This window comes from Alosa pseudoharengus, unplaced genomic scaffold, assembly GCF_046254945.1.
Source record: "Alosa pseudoharengus isolate Yale_2024_CS ecotype anadromous, Long Island Sound unplaced genomic scaffold, YU_APseudo_1.1 YU_APseudo_1.1_scf_18, whole genome shotgun sequence".
NCBI classification, from domain to species: Eukaryota; Metazoa; Chordata; class Actinopteri; order Clupeiformes; family Clupeidae; genus Alosa; species Alosa pseudoharengus.
The window spans coordinates 23,763,216-23,784,521 of NW_027468650.1; the positions used below are offsets into that span (position 1 = coordinate 23,763,216).

Below are 21,306 nucleotides of genomic sequence, written 5' to 3' on the forward strand. Positions count from 1 at the left end.
TCTTTATTTGAAGAAAACATAGTCAGCAATTGGTATGTATGAAACGATGCAACCATCATGCCATAGTTGAGAATGAAATGTTACAACAGAAAAACAAAGTTGAGGGCAGTAGCAGATTTTTTTTGAAGGTATATTTTCTTTTTTTCTTGTTTTGTTCTTAATCTATTAAATAACAATGCTTGACTATTTAAAAATTAACCAATGCCAGTGCTGTGAGCGTTGTAGTTGTTGTCTTCATATATAGTCACCCAGCTTAACCTTTTATGCTGACATTCATCTATCTATATGGATGTGTTTGACTTTGCAGAGTAACACTAAAGAGTTCCATGTTAAAGCGGAAATAAACTGGTCTTAGAATTAATCAGTCGCAGGGCAGTCCCCAGCAACTCAAGTGGAGTTCTCCCAAGCCAAACGGACTTGGTGCTGGCTTTCTGAGTACTGTTCTGCCCTTAATAATTTGATTTCTTGGAATAGAATTACTGGAGAGGTCGTGGTGTACAAACGCTGGTGGGCATTCACTCTACACTAAGGGCCAAAAAGAGACATCCTTCATCATGGAAACAAGAGGACCGTGTGTGAGCACAAAAATAGGATTGGACTAAGAAAAAAAACCTCTCAGCTGATCTAGTAATTCTATTTCATGGCTATGTCTTGCTCCCCATGGTTTTGTTTAAACACATCTACACCCATTTTGTGTGTTGTAACCAAGGCATCAACTGAGTGCTTTTAACGTCTGCATCCTGAGGTTACCCTTTTGAGAAGAGAAGCAGCCGTGCTATGTAGAGCACTGTTTCTCCTTTCAACTTGAAATGTCATCGAAAAGCCAAGACTACATCTTGAAGGATCTTGTTTGAACACATGCTATGATGACAAATATGTGTCAGAAAACGTTACTGAAATGCAGTAAAATCACATCAGTTCGTGTTGATATTGTGTCAGATTGTCTTCTTTTTGTGTGACAGAAATGATATTCAAACGATATGATATTCAGACACCATCAGATGATATTCAAAGACCTTTAGAACAATTTAGGAGTTGATTTAATATCAACCCTCCTAAAGGTCATCTTCTGTTGTGCAGTTCAGCAAAAAACAAAGCAGGTGGTAAATGAAAACTATCACATGTAGTGTAAAAACAAACCAAAACGGGCCTAACAGTTCAGTGCTCTTTTTGTCCTGGAAGGGACCACATCTCACAGAGGCCAGGCACCACAGAGAGAGAGTTTAATTTTGTCCTTGTAAATGAGAAAGCAACGGGAGCGCATGCTTGTGTCAACAGAGTTACGGTTAGATGCCACGTCCTGAGAGACAGAGGCCTTATTGAGGCTCTCATCTCCAATTATCTCTTTACACACGTCAGCCTCCACATTGCATCAAAGTCAAGTTTGAAATCTTCATCAAAAAGATCTGTCCTGTTCTCCATGTGTTCATAAGTTTTTACAAGTCATTTATCAACGGTATTTTAAGCCACTACACAGCTAAAATACACACTCACAAGTACAGTCACTGGATAAACGGCAAAAGTATGGATTATTAGACAGTGGTCCACTGCCTGGGTGGCGGTCAATTCTAGTCCTAACATGACCTGAATTTATGTCAGATAAGGGCCAAAGCTGTGGCAGTGATAGTGTAGTGGCTGAGGAACCATGCTAGTAACCAGAAAGTTACCTGCAGCAATTGGAAAGTCATGGGTTCGATTCCTGGCTGCCACGCTTAAACAAGGCACTTAACCCTTAGTTGCTCCAGTGACCCTTGCCCTGCAATTAATTAACATTTGTAAATCGCTTTAGATGAAAGCGTCATTCAAATAGATAAAGATTAATAAAGATAAAGTGTCCTCCTGGTCTGCACAGTCACGCTAATGTGTGTTGCTGGTCACTGTGTGCACATCTCAGGCTGTGCTCTGGTCTTTGTGTCTGCTAGTTTGCCCCTAACCCCTTGTGCAGTAATCAAGCTAGTGTCTGTGTAGGAGCCTGTGTTTGTCTCCTCGTCCTGTTTCTCCCTCTGGTGAGATAATGGACTTCTCAGGCATGCTTTGGAATGGTGCGGCCGGCGAGGTTCTGTGTAGAACTGGATACTTTGCTTAAATTGATATGTAGCCATGCAACCCAATAACAAACGCTCTGGTGCAGCCTCAGATTGACATGAGAAAGTTCCAGATGCAGCCCCAGCCCTGAAGCCCATTCCCATCTTTAGCGTGGAGCGCTGTTAAGTGTCTTATGTCACCGCCTGGCTATGCTGGTGAACATTATTAAATTAAACCTTAAGCCCCCCCCCCCCCCCCCCCAACAACACACACACACACATACATACTCTCTCACAACCACACACACACACACACATTCAAATACACACACAGACACACACTTTCATGCGCTGTAAGCGAGGGGCTGGGGTCAAGATATATGGACATTCTGTCTTATAATCTAAATCACATCAGGGTTTACCTTTGGGGATGAGGATTACCAGAAAAAGTAATTGTCACAGGAAGTTATGGTCTGTTTATTCCAATATACTACAAGCATTGATGATTGGATCAGGCTGATGAATGTGTGTTAACGTAGTTTTAGTGGCAGAGCGTTAATTGCCACAATATATATGTTATACTTAATATTATAAATGTATAAACCCAATCCTTTAGAAAATATTGTCTTGTGTGTTTTCATAGCGCCAAGACTTCTTAGTTATCTGTGCATTAAAATATCTGATGCAATTTAAATCCTACAAACTAATTAGCACCCTGTGTATGGCATGTTATAAGCCCCTGCTGTTATAAATGTGCTTCTCAAACTCAGTGTCTGTACTCAAGTAGTTCCAGGAATGATCGACGACTTGTAGCCCTATTACTGTCTAAATTGTACAGGTACTACTGATCAAAATAGTGCTGTAAATGCTTGGAATGAAAAGTTGTAGTAAGTGGCCATATCGAGTGAAGTGGTCAAGCCAGTTTGTGTGATTACTATTTACTGAGTATGATGACGATATTGGTTATAACCTTTGTATGATTTCTTCCTCACTTTTATGAAGCCTTGACGTCTGCTTAAAAAAGACTGAACAGTGTCCACACGTTCAAATATGGAAATAACAACAGCCCCAAAACCTGTTGCAGTATAAATCTCTTTAAAAAAAACACTTTCCACTGAAATTCTACTCATCACTAAACTTACTTAACTGAAGCAATTGCATGTTGCCGGCATAAAGTTTCCACGACAACCCAGATGTTTGTGTCAGTGTGTCTAGAGAACATGTATGCAGGTTCTGGACGGATGGCCAGTAATAGCCCCTTCATAGTGTACAAGATGAGATCTGTGTGCTGGAAATAGAACAAAATCAATATGGCTTTTGGACTTAGTGATGCACTAGCTGAACAGATGCCAAGGCAATTGATTTTTCCAGTAGAATTATGTGCTATCGACCATTTTTAAGAACCTTTCAATTGGGGCTTAATTAAAAGAAGGCCAATTAACTGGAGGAAAGCTAACCTGCTTTGAGAGGGAGGGATGTTTTGCCACAGTTTTACAATATTAAGTTTGTGTGTTGTTGGATTGTTTCTTTTGAAAGTGTGTGTGGTCTGTGGTCATTATGACTTAACCCCAACATTTCTTGCAAGAGCAATCAACAATCAAAATGATAACTGATAAACTGTTGGGGCAATCTAGGAGGTGAGTTGATAGGTGAAGTAATCATGTCCCCCCTGCAGGTGTCCTTCATCCTTTATCACATCAGGGTTTGGATTTGATGATTTGTGTTTGCTGATGAACCTCCCCTGTAGTCAGGTGGTGGAGTGTCCTCGTCTTCCTCCTGCTCCCGCTGCTGATGCTCCTGCTTGCCTGTGATTGCTGGCACTAGTCTGTGTGTGTGTGTGTGTGTGTGTGTGTGTGTGTGTGTGTGTGTGTGTGTGTGTGTGTGTGTGTGTGGTGTGTGGTGTGTGTGTTGGGGGGGGAGGGGGTGGATTGAGGCTGTCAAGACGGCTCTCTCTCGCATTAGCGCTAATCTCCCCACCAAGCAACTTCATCCACGCCAATTAGTCATGCCTCTGAACACTTCCAGCTCGGGAGGCAGGCAGTATTGATGCGCTCGTGGCCCCTAAGATCACCGCCCAAAGGACACAGAGAGAGAGAGAGAGAGAGAGAGAGAGAGAGAGAGAGAGAGAGAGAGGAGGGTGGGGGCATTACAAACGCTCTTCCTCCTGGACTACTGGTTTAATCAGATTGATTAGTTAGTTGTGTGTGAATGTGTCCTACTTCTTTTATCTTTCTTTGTGTGTGGGGTGGACTTTTTCTTTCCTTTTTTCTCTCTTCTTTCTTCTGACTGCGGGTTTGTGTAAATATTAATAAACATCAAGCTGTTATGATGATGCTGTAATCATGTTCATTATTCTGCTTTCAAAGTACAATCCCTGTCAAAGACTTTTTTTCATCCGAAAATTCTACACTCAGCTTAATTCTAAATGCACTTACGTAATGAGATCATACATTCATTTTTCTTTTTTTTTCCTCTGCCTGAGGGACATTTGGTTGTCATAGGTTATCTAAGCGGAAATTGTGACGATACTCCGTGAAACTGTTTTTAACAGAATGACGAACCCCACAAGTGTAGTGTCGTAGTAAGTGTAGTGTAGCGTACACAGAGCTCTCCACTTCCCCATTTTTAGAAAAGCATGACCAAAGGTTCCCTCCGTAAGTCTTTCACAAGGAGCAATATGTAGAGTTGTGGGATGAGTCATGTAGTCAGTTATCTTTCTTTTTTTATCTTGCTCACGTCACTTACTGTATGTCAGCTCTAGTCCAATTCAGACGCTACTACTTGCATCATCACCAACCATCAGTATCACTATCACTACTACTACCACTTCTTATTGCTATTACAACTAATCTTACTGATATATTAATTTATAAACACTTCAAGAGAAATAGTATGAATGTTGACCAGTTTCCTATTTGAAGAAATGTGTAGAGATGAGAAAAAAACAGGGGATTCCAAGGCACTCTCAATTGTCAAAGGTTAAAAAGCCTTTATTTTGTTGGCTTGGTTACATTTAAACCTTTAAAACCTTTTTTTAAAAGGTTTAAATGTAACCAAGCCAACAAAATAAAGGCTTTTTAACCTTTGACAATTGAGAGTGCTTTGGAATCCCCTGTTTTTTTCTCATCTACATTTTCCCATCCAAAGAGCACCTCAAACAAACAAATTTGAGTCCAGGAAGCGCTCCTAGACAGACATTTTTTGAAGTGTGTAGAGATGCTGGATGTTGTGAATAAAGAGGAAGGATGGTGATGATCTACTATAGGTGATTGTTCTGGGGCTTTCTAAGTCCAGCTGAACCGTGCTGCTGGAGGAGGAAGAAGAGGGTGTATTTTGTGTTGTGGCTCATTTTATTTTGGAAGGTGAGCGGGAAGAGCTAAAACTGGATTAATTGGATTTTACAGCAAAATCAACCCGATATAAAATGTATGTTTTAAACAAAAATTTGTAAAGAAACATGAAAGTATTTCTTCTAGTGTGTCCTCATATTAGTACAGAGAAACTGCAGTGGTACTCCTAATTTGATTGTTGATGGCTCATCGATAGTAAATCTTCACATGAACCCTAACACAATTTAAAATGTAATGGAGCAGGTTACATTAAAAAGGCCTGTCAGTCTCTCTCTCTCACACACACATACACACAGAATGTTATGAGCTACATCATGATGTCGTTTCCTCCACCTCTTCTTTGAACTGGGATGTGTGGAAGGCACCATGCACAAGCCCACCAAGGCCGATGTTGGTCAACCATTTCCTTTTTCCTTTAGCTCACTGCTCCATGTCATGCCACAGCACAGCACCGTGTGGCCATGCTTACTAATCACAGATGCAACGGGAGGTGCAGTGCTGACCATTTTGATGTGTCATGGCCACTACTGGGAGTTAAAGTTTCCTGAGCATTTAAATGATGAATGTTGCTTTTTTTTAGTAATGGAAAGAATGTGCCCATAATTACCTTATCAATGACTATTGAGACATGTTGTAGTTGCTGCTTTTATCCAGAATGACTTACAGTAATGTTGAGTAGTAGGTGTTGGTGGCGCAGCCACAAAGTGACTGTAGAGTTTATTCATATGGACTCATGTGTTCAAAGAAAATGAGGACTCTATACATAACAATCTAAATCACTTTATTAATTTAAGTTAGGTAGAGACACTAAACATCAGAACCACATTGTTTGCTCCTCTAAAGAGCAGTCTTAAGAAAAAAAAAATACAAAAAAGAGGCGCATGTCATGGTCAACAAATGGCAAAAATGAAGAGGTAGAGATTTTTAGGCCCATTGCTGTCAAGAGGAGGAATGACGCCTATTGGAATGTAGTTTCATTAAAAAAAAACATGTGTTCCTAAAAGCATACAAAATATCCAAATATCTATCTCTGTAGTGTCATTTGAATGGTCAGTGGATTGAATACGCACAACAGATCAAAGACAACACTCCACTAGACATGACGGGGGAAGATTTTTTTAGGAATGCAACATTTTCAGATGTCCTCACAAATACGTGAAATGTGTCTGTGGTTAGCACTGAACGACATAAAGTACATCTCCATATACATTTTTTTTATCCACCTTTACAGTTATTGTGTTAACTTTTCTATTGCGTGAATTTTTTGGGGTGTCAAAATGTGTGTCTCAAAAACTGAAACAAAATGCGATAACATTAAATACAAATCAGTGAAACCAAAATATGTCATTTGCATACTGTACATTCAGGACTATGTCAATGTCAGTGATGTTTAACAAAATCAATCGGGTACAGCTACCGAAATAGTTGCAAAAGGCATTTTGCATTGGCACATCTTATTATAAAAGAAAAGTAAAACTGGTTGCCTTAGAATTGCTTCACTTTAAAGTTCCCTTGTTTAACATTGGTCAATGCATTAATTAACATGGACATATCATCAACATCAGTATTAATAAAACATAAATAATGTGAAATGTGTATGTTTCTGGATCACTCTGCATCACTAGACATTCAGAATCATTAAGTGCTTCTGTTAATGCCTTGTTGATGTTAACTATTGCATTTTATTGTTATTGAGGGGAACCTTGATTTAATTGTATTAATTAACTGACATAAAAGTGACCCAACACATTGGGTCTTGGGACATTCTTCATTTTTCACCTAGTACACAACGGACAAGCTGGACCACAGCTGACCAATCCTTCCTCCCTCTTTCTTGGTAGGCTCTGTGAGGCTGCGGAAAGATCCCTGGACCTCTGAGATTTGCCGAGGAGAATCGGAATGCGGTGAATGCTCTCTTGGTCAAGGGCAGGGACTCGAAATGGATAAAATATTTTATCTGGCACTCCATCAACTGACCTTATCAAATTTGAAACATGCTAGGACCGGTCCAAAGCAGTAAACCTCTTGATATTTATGGGCTTAAGTTCCTGGTGTTTAACCCTACACTGTTGGACTGGGGAGTGGTACAAAAAATGCCATGTTGAACTGTTCTACACAAATTGAGTTGGCAGTGTAGAGAAAGTAAGAGGTTACAGTGCATGTCTACAAATTAAAACAAAAGTGACAAGATTTACTGTTCGTACAGTAACATACTGTATATTTTCACAAAGACACTAAATATTGCTGGTGACTACATTACGTAAATAGTTAATTATTGAATACCTTATGTATGATTTCAAAACTATTGACACTGTATATAGATGGTTGGTTTCTTTAAACAAACCTTTTTTAAAAAAGAAAGACAAATAAATCCTTAGTGTAGTACACAGCTTTCTTTGTTCCAGAGGAACAATATGGTAAACCTTTGCATCGGCTCAATGCAAGTGCACCAGTCTTGATTCTGTCCGTTTCTCTTCTTCTTCTTCTCGTCTTTCTTCATCTTCTTCTTCCACAGTGGTCTCATCCTTTCTTTTCCTCCATCAGGAAATGTGCCCTTGTGTGACTTGGGATCAGTGCCCCATCCCTGCTTAGATCCCATTCTTCGCTTCGTTGTTGTTCATCAACTCCTTCCTCTGAGCCAAGAAGGGATACATGCACTTGTCTGCTCCCAGGAACCGGTACATGCAGACGATGGCTTCAAAGGGCAAAATGCTGCATCACAAACCGTAGAAAGAGGGAAAAAGAGTCGATTAATGTGTGAGCATATTCATATCTATATCCAAAGGTACCCTTTAGATAAAAGCTCAGATTATTCATCTTAAACATGCTGATATATGACTGCATGGAAATCCCACTAAACTAGCATTCTAGATATCCCATCCTAAACTATGGGGATCACTCACCTTTTCATAAGGTTGACCATATAGACGATACGAGGTGTGCAAATCATGGGCTGATCGGTCAGGATGGCCCTCATGGACTGTTTGACACAGAACTCCGGCCTCAAAGGTGGCAGGAAGGGCTCAATCTCCTTCCTGTGGGAAACAAATAGAGAGAACGACGTGAAAATGGTGGAACAAAGACTAACATTCACAATGTCCACTCCAAAGCATTCAACCACGTCCACATTTTGAACTTTGAAGGTAAAGCACTCTGGAACACTATTTCATGCTCCTCTTCAGATGATGATACACAAAGCAACAATGTTGCTGTCCAATGTTTCCGAGTTCTGTTCTTCTGGTATGTTGATAAAGGGCAACAATTCTTTTTTTCTGGAGAACTTTGATCATTAGTAGGCAAATTATCATGATCATCCAATCAGAACACATGGAACTGGAACCCACTAGGTGGTTACCCTGTGACATTGCTCAAAAAGTTGCCCCATGTATCACAATCTTTGTAGATAGATGTATCAACACCCAGCAATATAATATGCAACAATGTTTCGGCAGCATTCGGTGTAGTGTGGACACACGCACACACACACACACACACACACACACACACACACACACACACACACACAACACTGTGAAGAGATGTAAATTGTTAAGGGTAAAAAGATCCTGCATGCACCTGTTCAGGTGAATGAGCACCGAGTAACCATCTAGAGCCCTCATTGTCTAAGGGGAAAGGCTAGACCACCGTGACATGTCAAGAGGGGCAGGCAAGGCCGCCCCAGCCTGGTCAACAGCTTTGTCCACTTGAACCCAATACCTCATCTGAAAGGCAAATGGGAGACGGATGCTCCTCCTCACCTTATCCTGCATCCGCGGAACATGCCGGCGTCCACCAGGTAGGGACACACCAAAGTCATCTTGATCCCGTCCTTCTCAGACGCCTTGATTTCATGGCTCAGGGACTCGTGGAAGCCGATGGCTCCAAACTTGCTGGAGCAGTAATCCTGACAGGGACAAAGGACAGTGTCTTTGTTCAAGTTCACCAACACAATTAGTCCTGCATTTAACATTTACTATAATTGAGATGGGGAAATTGCATTATCGACGTATCTGAGAAAGATTCTCAGAAACAACTCCCTCAAATGTGTGCGTCATTTGTGTTTATTCAATCAGTGAACTGTCTTGTCTTTGCCAGTGAGGGGGAGTATTTCAGAGAACAACTGCTCCGACAAGACGTCAAAGCTTCTGGGAAAGGGGGAAAACATGGCCTTTAAAGCTTAATGCCATTTTAAAAAGGTGAACACTATCAGTTGCCCTTGAGGCAACATGTTGTACACTACGCTTAATGACACAGAACAAGCAAGTAAAGTTTTTCTCTCTCTCTCTCTCTCTCTCTCTGTCTCTTTTTTTCTTTGGCCATTCTCAAGTTTCATTAGGATTCTTCTCTGGTCGATCAGGAGATGCTGGCGATTCATGGAAATGTTTTTCCATGTTTTGATGTGGTCGACGGCAGGCTTAATCTTCAAAAAGAGCCCGGGCAAACACAGATGTGTGTAGATAAACACTCGTGGATCAAGAGATTTGCCTGTGCCCACAACACTCCCCTGGCACAGTTGACTCCCGCCAAACTCATGCCGAATCATAAAGCATCGCATTCAGCGCATTTCGAGGAAGCATAATAGGTCAACATTGACTGTGCCCGGCTCGCTTTGAAGTGCAACTAATCGTTATGTATGAGGGCTTGTAAAACTAAAGTGTAGCCTACGTGCGCAGCTAAGACAACAAAGCAAGATGTGTGTGTGTGTGCGAGGAGAGGGGGGGGTCGGGTGGGTAAAAGATACCAGTTTTGGACTGGAGGCGAGAGACATACTGTATACACCCTCCCTAGAATATCAAATGAGCCCTAGACTCCTCCAGAGCTCCATGAACTGTGACGCATTCAGCTAAGCCATAACTATTGTTCACACACACACACACACACACACACACACACACACACACACAAAACAGCATTGATTTTTCTCCCTCCCTCCCTCTCCCTCTGCTCCCTTCCCCTCCCCGCCCAAAGCCAAAACCCATTGAATAGCGCCCGAAGAGTTTGCACACTGAGCGAGGAGCTCTGTCCTTTTCACGCCGCGCTGATAGAGACATCCAGCTCCGGCGTATGCCTGACATCCCATTCTCTGGCCGAGCCAAGGCCCAGCAGGACGCCCGGCACCCCCACCGGCCGACACAGAGGGCCCCTCAGAGATGCCCCCCAGGCGCCATCTTGTTCCTTAATTGGCAAGGAGAGCCCACTCCACTGCGCGCCATCTCTCTGCCGCAGCGAGAAGCGGCCTGCTGAATCGTCTCTAAACAGACTGTCCTTTTTAAGAAAACGTGGTGTTAAGAAGGGGAGGGGGGGGGTAGTTTTGTGTTATTTCTTCCCCCCCCCCCCCTTCCTTCTTTCTTTCTGTATTTCTTTTGCTTTTTCTTCTTTTATGTCTTTTTTTCAGGAGCTGCCAATGGATTTATTTAGTGGGATGCTGAGTGTACTAACCTCCACACCAGCTGTGCTGAAGAGACCGAGCGAACTGGCAACTGTCACAATGTGGCCATGGTTCATCTCCAACATCTTGGGAAGAAATGCCTTGGTGGTCTGAGAGGGAGAGAGTGGGAGAGAAGCGGGGAGGAAGGGAAAGGAAGAGAGAGAGAGAGGAAAAGAGAGAGAGAGAGGGGGAAAAAAAGAAAGTTATTTTGCTGATGCGGTTTGCCAAAGCCCTTTGATCCTTTCCCCTCTTCAAAGACAAAACGCTGCTCCCCTCTATGGCAAATATCGAGGCATGTTGTCTACAGAGTCATCTCTGTAAAGTACACATGTGATCATACACTTTAAGGTAAATATAAACATATAATAAACACTGATATGATTTGGCCCTTCACTGTGCTAGACTTGAACCAGATCCATTGCAGTGTTTTCTTTTTATATGGACTTTTACGAGCATGCATCCAAAGCAGAGCCACTAGCCCCTCATCTAAGTCTCTGCTCTTCAAAAAAAAAAAAGAGAGAGAGAGAGAAAGAAAGAAAGAAAGAAAGAAAGAGAGAAAAAGCCCTCTTTTTGTTGAGAGACATGCATAGAGATTTGACACATACTCCTGTCTGCCTAAGCTCCTTTCCCACACAGATCCAGTACCAGACAGCGGGCAGCACAAAAGCAGTGGCCACCTAATCACTCCACGCCTCCCTCGGTCCATTTCACCGCCAAGCCGATCCCCAACCCACCAATGAAACACCAGTGCTGCAGGAGAGAGACATAGATTTTTTTTCCGCTCGTCTCTCTGCTTTTAATCACAATCATTGAACGTTAGACGCGGTTAATCACGCTAAGTGGACGGCTGTCGATAGAGCGATGTGTTGAAGGAAGGCCTGTTTCTGCCCATATTGACAAAGTGACCCTTCTGCTATTGACTTTAGACCCACTGCTCAGTGTTGGCCTTTTAGCCAGCATTCCATCCCCTTTGATTGCAGGCAGCTCAGGGCTGCCATGAGGGATGACAACCTCTTTAGTAAGAGCCACAATCGCAACATGCGCACACATGCAAACACACGCAAACACACACACACACACACACACACTGATGCCGTTAAATCAAAAAGAGGAAGCATGAATATGGCAGAGACAGGAAAACAAAACGTCCATGTAAATCCCTGGAACATGCAGTTTGCTGTAAAAGATCCATGCAGAAAGCCAACCTTCTATTTTATGATATTATTTACTGAGGAACAGCAGCATATCTCCACGAGAATCATGCAAATGTCCTGCTGCTTTATTGGGGATCCTCGGTGGAACATGGAATAAGCCACGAAAAACTACATAAAACATTTAGCCAACAATAACACAGCCTGCTCCAACAAAGCCGCGATGATATCACCATTTATAAATGCAAGCCTATGCAGCAGAATATTAGCTGTCCCTACAAGTGGTACCAGCTTGCGTGTATGTGTGCTTAATTTTGGTCTTCTAACAGCACATTTTATAGATGCTGTTCTGACAGAGTGCTGTTCTGTTGGGGGTTTCTCTGACACAGTTGTGCTCGCTGTGAGTGTGCTGGTGCATGCACTAAATCTCTCGACAAGCACTCGGGAAACGCGGAGTGATTTAGAGTTACTGGCAAAAGACGGACTCATTATTGTAGAAACATACACATGTCCAGTACATATAACTACTTCTAATTTCCGAGGTGACATCTGCATTTTTCCAGAGCATTAAGTGCAATAATGGCTCCTAATGTGCGGCTTATTGTTCAACGGGTTCAATTGAGGGAGAGTATCTGGAACCGCCAAGGGCTTTGCTCAGGGGTTTTGCAAGCCAAAATGGTGGTCAGCAAGTATGCGTGCAAATGAACCATTAGCTTGAAAGTGCCCATATCCAGAATATGCCAACACCTTCTAAACTCCGCAATCTACACAATTGAAGTTTGATTTGGAAAGCCATAAAGTCGATCGAGCCTGCCAATGCACAAGGTTAGATTACTTTTTCAGTCTTGGCCTGGAGAAGAGCATTCACTCCGCAAAATAGGATGCAATTGGAGTTGCATTTAAGGCAATTCCGGTACCATTATTAGCTTAAAGGTTTGAGTAAATGCTGGTGTTGACAGAGAGGGTTTAAGGGTTTGGATGCTAGCCTTCTTCAATAAAATAACAGCAACACAGAGAACGATTTGTGGTGTGGGAAATAAAAGTGACATTGTCGACTGCAAATCGGCCTTTGCTGATACTCTATCCGCTCATGGAGAGGCCGTGCGGATCGGACATGGCCCGCCTGACCTCGTGGACACGGAATGTGTGAAACCAAACAGGAGTTCATGTCTTACTTCATAGCTTCCGTAATTGGTTCTCAACGTTCCCGTTTACGCTAAATTAACTTCCAACAGCGGAGAGCTTTCCTTTGGCCTTGCAGTGGTTCCATGCCTGTTGTGCCGCCTAATTGAGACAAACACCAAGTGCATTTCTGCGCACAAAGCTCCCTACAGCTGCGGTGTCAGTCCACATTAATCCCTCTGGTTGACCAACAGGAATATGGACAAATATTGTGGGAGGAAAAACACCAGATGGCCAGTAATTAGTTGACCCCTGTGCAAACTGGACTGGTCTGCTATTGAGGCAGGGGCATTTTTCTGTTATGATCGACTTGATCAAAGCACAATTGATGTGGTTTGGTCAGCACCCAATCCTTGTGTACATCACCAATCACTGTGTTAAAGAAAGCAGACCAGAAATTGATTCTCTTTTTGACGACTTCTTTCTTCAAACAAATTAAGCATCTAAGCCTGATGATGCAATTCAGGCGTTTTACAAGTGTTTTTCCCCCACAAAATATCCCTATAGTGTTAACAATTAATCTGAAAAAAGATTCTAAAAAAACGAAACCGTCAAAAGTTTAGATAATGTTTACCATGTTTATGGGTTACGATGGATGGGTAGGAATAATTATCTTGTAAATCCTCACAAACCAGGCTTCGGCCTTTTTAATGGCCAACATCAATACCCAAATGAGTTAACCGAGGCCATCAACGGAGCTCACTGGATCAGAACGTTTTTGTAAATATGAGCAGAGGCGAGTCAAGTAGGGTGTACAGGTGCAGTGGATCCGGAGCCCGTATAAAACTACTCAAGTAAGACCCTTCTGGATGGCTGCTCCCTTTCTCCTGGTCGCACAGGAATGCAGCCTGAAGAACTTGGCTCCTGTCGCTTGGCATCTTGTCAAGCTGATCCCCCAGACAAGAAACCAATTGTCAGATAAGTGGGTCAAGCATCAGCTCCCTATTACCAGTTTTGGTTGTATACAAGACTGGTTTCCCTCTGGGGAGAGCGCCCGGAGAGGTCCCCTTCTCTCCTCCACCGCCACTGCGGAGACCCCACACCGTTTGCTGATGATGCATCGTCCAGCAGCTATCATTCACGCCAGTGGAATGCCACTTCAACAATGACAAATAAACAATTAAATAAATAAAGGAATACAAATTTAGTTTGGCGGTTGTGGTCTGCACATGTATTGCAGGCATTTCTTAATGGAACTCGAGGGAGCAAAATAATATTCTATAAAAGTGTGAGAGGGGGAACTTTGTGTGAAAAAAACAACAGGCTTACAACTGCAGCTGCAGAGCGATAAACATCATGCTGAATCTGAACATGCCCCCCTCCCTCCCTACACACACACACACACATACACACGCACACACGCACACTTGTTAGACTTACAGAGAGAGAAAAATGCAGCCACAGAGTTTGTATTTGTGAAAAAAGAGAGCTAATGGGAAAGAGAGAGAGAGAGAGAGGGGAAGATAGAGAGAAAAGGAGATCATAGGGGTGTGTGTGTGTGTGTGTACGAAAAAAGCAAGAAAGAGAGTGAAAGAGAAGCCATTGCCCTGGGCATCAAATAGATAAACAGAGATTGTATTTGTGAAACAAGAAACAGAAGGGAAAAGAGAGAGTCGGGAGATAACAGGGGAAGAGTGACATTTGAAAGAAAGAGAGAGTTAGAGAAAGAAATGAGAAAGGAGTGTGAGTGAGAGATATAGAAAGAAAGGTGGAGAGAAAGAGAGAGAGAGAGAGAAGCGTGCGCTGCTCTGCTCAGGCGATCACTGGGCCGCTCCAGTCCTGGGACTCCCAGGCAGCTGCAGGCAGCCCCTCAGAAGAGGAGAGGGGCCGGAAAGATCAGGGGCCCGGGCGGATCGGAGCCGGAGCAGCCTGGCAAAGGACCACACTTAGATAATGGCCTCACTTCCTGCTTCTCTCTCTCTCTCTCTCTCCCTCTCCCTCTGTCTCTCCCTCTCTCTCGTTTCCCCCCCTCGCTCTCTTTTTTAAAAACATGTGAGTTGCATTCCCACCAGGCAATCCAAAAACATGGAAGATGATGTCCATCTGGAGACTGCCCTTCCCGCCCACCCGCTTCCATTTTGAGAGGCAGCGGAGCGTTGAAATTAATTTGGTGAGCCAACTGCCAGGTCGTGTTCAAGAAAATGTAACAGTCTGACATGGATCAGTTGTAAAGCCAGCATGAGAAACTTCGGCAGAGCCAGTGAGGGGAAGGCGAGTGAAGAGAAGGGGGAAGGGGGGAAGGGGGTGGTGGTGGGGGAACTTCCATTTTAAACCATCACTACTTGCATAATAAACCAAAGAATGTCTAAGCGGTGTCAAGTTATTGTTTCATTTTCTGAGGATGTTAAAATAATAAGCAGTGAAAACAAGGAAGGCCAGCTGAGGGGGGGGGGGGAAATCCCATATACATCCAGCTTCTGAGTTGACTGCCATTGCCCTGAGTGTCAAATCCAGGCTGGATGGGGTAAAAAAAAAAATGCAATCTCCAGACTCTGGAATGGGGCTCGGCTCACCTCTGGCCCAATTCTGGACCAAATATGGTGCACGGATAAACACCAGACTCGTTCCAAAGTCATCCTCTTTCGGGACCGCTCATGTCAATAGACACTACTAGAGCATGAAAGCAGCTGACCGATGGCAAACATGAGAAACTGGACATGGAGACCAGTAAGTCGGAATAAACCTCTACCCCACTCTTAGCAGCACTAACACCAATTAAGTACACCACTACCGCGGCACTGAAATCCCTTTTCTAAAGCGACCAACTCAGCCACTCGTCACTTCAATTACCCTAAGTGTTTCAATGTATTTAGGAAGCTTTGAAAGCCCACTTTAATGAAATGAATCAAGAAGCTTTGTTGTAGTGTGCCGTCACTACCGTTTAAGGATATGACACAGAGGGGAAAAAAAAAGAACAAAAAAGAAAAAAGCAGAAAGGGGGGAAAAAATATCAAAGCATTGTGTTAGACACCATCTGCATGTGGCGACCAATTAAGATTACATGTGTTTGCGTAAAAGGAGCGGCGGAAAAAAACTATGTTGGTCCAGGTTCCATTGAACGGGCCCAAGAGTCTAATGAGCCCCATCCTCCGCTGTGCCGTCCCCTGCTTGTCCCCTCTCATTAGGACCCCCTTTCATCTTGTGCCCCCAAAAGAAGCCGCGCACGGCATCGGGCTTAAGAAAACATGAGCAACAGGCTTAACGAGAAACCCAACTCCTACGTGACTTTTGAGACGGGCTTACTACAACTGGCCAGAGCCAGCAAGCGTGTGAGATAACAAACCGTTCCTCATGGACACGACGGCCGACGGTTAAGAGCAATAGTGCTCCGGCTCTGTAGAGTGTAGTGTGCAGCATAGTGTTTTCCAATAAGAAGTTTCCAATAATAAATAAAACCTTAAAAAAAATACATATTAATATATCAACCTGTCTACAACACAAAATGCCTTGATCATGATTCTCTTTGTTCAACACTGCAAGTCTCTTCTGGCTTTGGGGATCAGCCGAGTATCTCAGAAACATTTTTTAACACCCCAAATGTTGCCTCATCTACCCCTATTCAAATCGTCAATGGTCTTGGCTCACCACTGTGTGAATGGTGTATTCCAGAGTGTGACGCTGCTTCAACAAGTCATCAGTGAGACTTTGTATCTCCACAGGTCTCTAAACACTAAATTGCCTTCCCATCACAACAGTCACCGCAGGGGTGGTCCCCCCTAAACAATGCCATTCACAGACGTTCCACGTTGACTCATTTACTAACATGAGGTTAATTAGAGCGGGGGCCAAAGTGAGAACAGCCCCACACAAATGGTACAAACCCTTGGGCAGGATGTGCCCTTCAATGAGTTTTTAATTAATGGGTCTAGCGCAAGCAGACTGTTCCCAGTGTGTGCTATCCACAGCCTCTCCACCCCCATGCCTAACCCCCCATTACCCCCCTCCCCCCCTCTCCTGTCCTTCCCTCCCTTTGCATCTCTGCAGGGCTTGTTTATATCCACAACTATCTGCCAACTGTAAAACAGGCCTTTGCTCACATTCCCACTCCATCACAGGCCTGGCGACTTCTTGTGCGCGTCGGCGGCATTATCAGCAGTACATCCCGTTTCCACAATAAATATTAATTTTGGCTGGGGCCAACAAAGAGAGCTGGGAGGTGTGTGTGTGTGTGTGTGTGTGTGTGGCTGTGTGTGTGTGGGGGGGAGGATTAGAAACAAATGGATAACGCAGGACCCTGGGACAATGGCCTTAAAAGTAGGTCTGCGGCATTTATTACAACCTGGAATGTGCCGGCACAAGCCTTTGCGGCGGGCGGACCCGACCCGGCAGATTTGTTTGTCCTGGAGGGAGTGATGTGCCAAAGCATAACTCTTGGCTCGAGCTGCCAAAGAACTGCCTTCGGGGGCGTATGGTGACATAGATAATTTTGGCGCGCAAAACTAGAGGAACACACAAGTCTCTCTACACAGGTGAGAAGAGGAGAATAGATCTTCTAGCCCTGCAGTATCCCATACCATCTCTATTAAGTCCAAATCTGGCAAGTTTATAGGAGGGCTTATGAGAAGGCATGCAACGAAAGAGGAAACATTCTTCCATGCTTGGCACAATTACAAATACCAGGAACTGAAGGGGTGGCCATTTACTGGCGTGCATGGGTGGGAGACTTTTTTGCAAGAAACATATAATTTAGCATAGATCCAAAGAAGGAATTCAGGCCAAATCAGATATTAACACAGGACTCTCTACATAAACATAAACGGAAAATTATAACACAGCGCAATATAATGGCACGCATATTCCCAGCAGATTCCCATGCAGGTTATGACTCACTAAACAAATTGCCCTACACTCTTACAAGTAAAAACCACTGAAGAATAACAAGACATTGGAGGGATGGGGGTGTTGGGAGGCTGGGAGGTGGTGACTTACCCAGAAATGTGCATGGCAGTTGACCACCATGGTCCGCTCGATAAGCTCGTCTGGGCACTCCAGGAGAGGGTGGCCCGACACCACGCCGGCGTTATTGATCAGCAGGTTGACTTCGCCCACCTCACGGCGCACTTTCTCCGCAGTGGAGTACACGCTCTCCCGCTTACCCACGTCACACGTGTAGGTGTACACCTGCGGCTGGAACGGTGGAACTTCCTCTACACCGCCAAGGGCTCCTGAGTGGACACCAGGAGAAATTGAATTGAGGCTTAAAAACCGATATCCATTCACATGAACACAGCAATTCAAATCAGCCCGCATGTTTCTAAGTGACAATTAATTTGTGTCACTTAATTTAACAACGTGGAAATGCATAGACTATTATTGGATGGGACCTTTCCCAATAGATAGATGTATCCAACCAGGTTAGAAATAAAATATCGAGCGCAGACATAGCCTAACAGTAGACACATGGCGTTAGTTCATGCAGCTTGATGTATGCAATCATATGGTATTGGCGCAGCAGATACAGTTATCGAAAGTGAAACATGTCCAAATACGCACAAAAATGAATCCCTGTGCCCAGGGCGCGCAACAATTGATTAAGAATCATCAGACAATAGTGCTGAAACAGTACTATTGTATTCAACCATATCACTACAATGCTACCAAAAGCAATACAAGAAACATTCTTATCAAACTAAATACTTCACATAGCACTTACCGTCTTTAGACATCGGGCTGTCCAGCTCGCGATAGATTTGCCGCACCATCTCCGCAGTCTCTTCGTTGCTTTGGCTGTTGATGTCCCAGAGTACCAGGACTGCTCGCCTCCGAGCAAACTCCTTAGCGAAGAGCCGCCCGAGTTCGCCACCAGCCCCGGTGATCACACACACCTGTCCCGCGACACTCTTCTCCTTGGGTTTCACAAGCCATTTCAGACCGGCCAGTGCAATAGCCCATAGAACTTTCAGAATCACCACCAGGAACTCCACGAGAATGTTAATCATGGCGACAAACTCAAGCTGAGACAACTTTAAATTGAGAAAAATACATATAATATCTATAACTTCTGATGAGTACACTGCAAACTACAGTTGCCGACTGTAGCCTAACTGAGACGCATACGATTACGAACTGGCAATAGAATATATTAAATATATAAATTAAATGCTATAATTTTTGTTTCAATATATCTACCGCAATGTAGCCCACTACAGACGCGCAATGTAGGTGACAAACTGGTAGATCTGCCGATTAAGATAGCGTTCTAACCTACCAAGGCTTGCAGATAAATTAAGTGCCTTTGTAGTGTTGTGATTTAGCAAAAATATAAGAATAAGATAATTCTACTTCACGGAAATAACCTACTCAGAACTTAGTAGATTGCCAACTGAACAGCTGCCTCGCAATCAAAGTACCCTGATGCCACTGACATACACAAACTGAGTTACAAGCAAATAGCTGCCACTCTACTGTCGCCCTCTGCGAGACTGACAGTTCTCGACTGATCTCATAACACCACTGCGCCTCACGCTCTTTTTAAACCAGCCCGTTACCTAAAAGGACCCCATAGGGATAATCGCAAGAACGCCTGATAAAAATGCGCCTCTCTTCAGACTAGAGGTGTGTCTTCAGTGTGTAAGTTATTCCTTTACGTATGGTGTAGCCTAACATTCCGCCCTGTAGAATTTCCGTTGATGCAATTTTTATGTTTGCATACAGAAGAACACTACTGTTGCAAGTTATGATTTCACCTCTATAGATTAAATGCTTTACAGTGAATCGGTACAAGTTTATTATAAACCATGGCATTGGCTCGTGTTAAAGGGAAGTGGTCTTGTATATATTTTGTTTTTATTATCTATTTTGCAAATTATTACGGCCATACCTTAGCCCTACATTTTTCTATGAATGTTAACAACTTGTTAGCTGCGTAAATGTCGAATCGGGCATTAATAGAGACAACAGCATATCTGGACCCATTTATTGATATAGAAACGCGCAAACACGGAAGCATCGCCGGTATCAACCTATATCTATTAAATCTAATTTGAATAATTGTGGTAAGTTTACACTTCGTAGCCTATGTCTTAGCATGCCAAGGTTCTACAAATGGGATATGTCAGAGGTTTAGATAAAGCACACCAAACTATTTTATGCATGTAACCCAGTGTCTCTGAATGTCAAGCTTCTCATCCTCGGATCACGCACTGGATTCTTGAAGTCGGTAACTGGTCTAGAGCGCGCTTCTGTTTCTGTGCGCACATTGATTCAATAGGCTATACATGCACCTGATTAGCCTACTAAGGCTTTGTATAATCAAGTCACATTCAAAAGCAAAACAACTTTATTTTTTCAAGACACATAGCCTAATGTAGGCTAATAAACAAATAATTTAAAAGAAAAGATCTCGACACCCTTTTGTAGCCTACATTTAGCCTACATACAGTAGGCCTATAGCAAAATCGTACCAGACAGTCGCATATAATCGTCTAAATATGAAGGAGAAGTAGCCTTGGCTTTTTTGTACAATCAAACTCTATAGAGATTGAAATATTAAATCTTAAGACGATATAGTTATAGTCCTAGTCAGCAGCAGCTGCAATAAAGCTCTGATTGCTCTGACGCATTGTGGAAAATGCAAAGTGCCTCTGTAGGCTAAATATTCATTAATCCACAGATCAGACAGTCATCCATTCTTGCACGTATCCATTCACTCTTTCCAATCACACATCGAAAAACAGTTAAGATGCACGCGCATTTGTCTCTTTCCCGCAGATGGACACCTCCACCTAGTGGATTATTCACATGCCTACATTCTGGTAACTATGCGCATGTTTTTAGAGACGGTGTTCTGATCTTCCCAAGAGTTCTAATGCATAGAGAAGCCTACCGAAGTGTAGGCTAGCCTACAACAGCATAGGCTACATTATAAAGTTACGCTGTGACATTGTTAGCAAGTCACACGAGGAAGGCTACATTGTTATAACTGTAAAGAGGTACTTTTTGTTTGGGTAACCTAACAACATAGAGCAGGGTAGTCTGGAGACAGTTGTTTGAACCGAACACTGCAACTCTTCAAGGTCAACTACAGCGTTGGTCACTATGGTAACAGAATGACTCACAGGAAAGGGAGCAGGTCTCAAGCCATCACTGTTGGGCTGGTAGTCTGTCTCTTTGTCATTATCACCAGCTCATTTTAGCCGATTTAAATGGACTCAGGTCGTTCAGTCTCTGGC

General features: G+C 43.3%; 2 protein-coding genes across 5 annotated transcripts in view; one reads left to right on the forward strand and one right to left on the reverse strand.

Annotated features, from left to right (window-relative positions):
- The window catches only part of stau2 (staufen double-stranded RNA binding protein 2), a 101,604-nt gene extending 100,676 nt beyond the window's left edge, over positions 1-928 (forward strand). For all 4 annotated transcript variants that reach the window (XM_076290650.1, XM_076290652.1, XM_076290649.1 and 1 more), the window contains one exon: positions 1-928. This exon is cut by the window's left edge and continues 567 nt beyond it. The gene's annotated coding sequence lies outside the window, so the exon portion shown is untranslated.
- Positions 929-6,138: 5,210 nt separating this feature from the next.
- On the reverse strand, positions 6,139-19,565 carry rdh10a (retinol dehydrogenase 10a). Its single transcript, XM_076290657.1, has 6 exons — positions 18,789-19,565; positions 18,065-18,300; positions 10,814-10,912; positions 9,133-9,278; positions 8,278-8,409; positions 6,139-8,086 (listed from the first exon to the last, which is right to left on the reverse strand). Exons 1-6 carry the CDS (start codon positions 19,072-19,074, stop codon positions 7,963-7,965), a joined length of 1,023 nt encoding a protein of 340 aa, XP_076146772.1. The 5' UTR covers positions 19,075-19,565; the 3' UTR covers positions 6,139-7,962.
- Between the last annotated feature and the right edge of the window lie 1,741 nt (positions 19,566-21,306).

What these genes read in the sequence shown, in the direction of transcription:
- rdh10a (XM_076290657.1), bottom strand. Translation starts at nt 19,074, where the DNA reads ATGATTAACATTCTCGTGGAGTTCCTGGTGGTGATTCTGAAAGTTCTA. An exon ending in ACTGCCATGCACATTTCTGG is followed by an intron (nt 10,913 to 18,064) that starts GTAAGTCACCAC and finishes TCTCCCTCTCAG; the next exon opens with ACCACCAAGGCATTTCTTCC. An exon ending in TCAGCACAGCTGGTGTGGAG is followed by an intron (nt 9,279 to 10,813) that starts GTTAGTACACTC and finishes TGTCCCTGTCAG; the next exon opens with GATTACTGCTCCAGCAAGTT.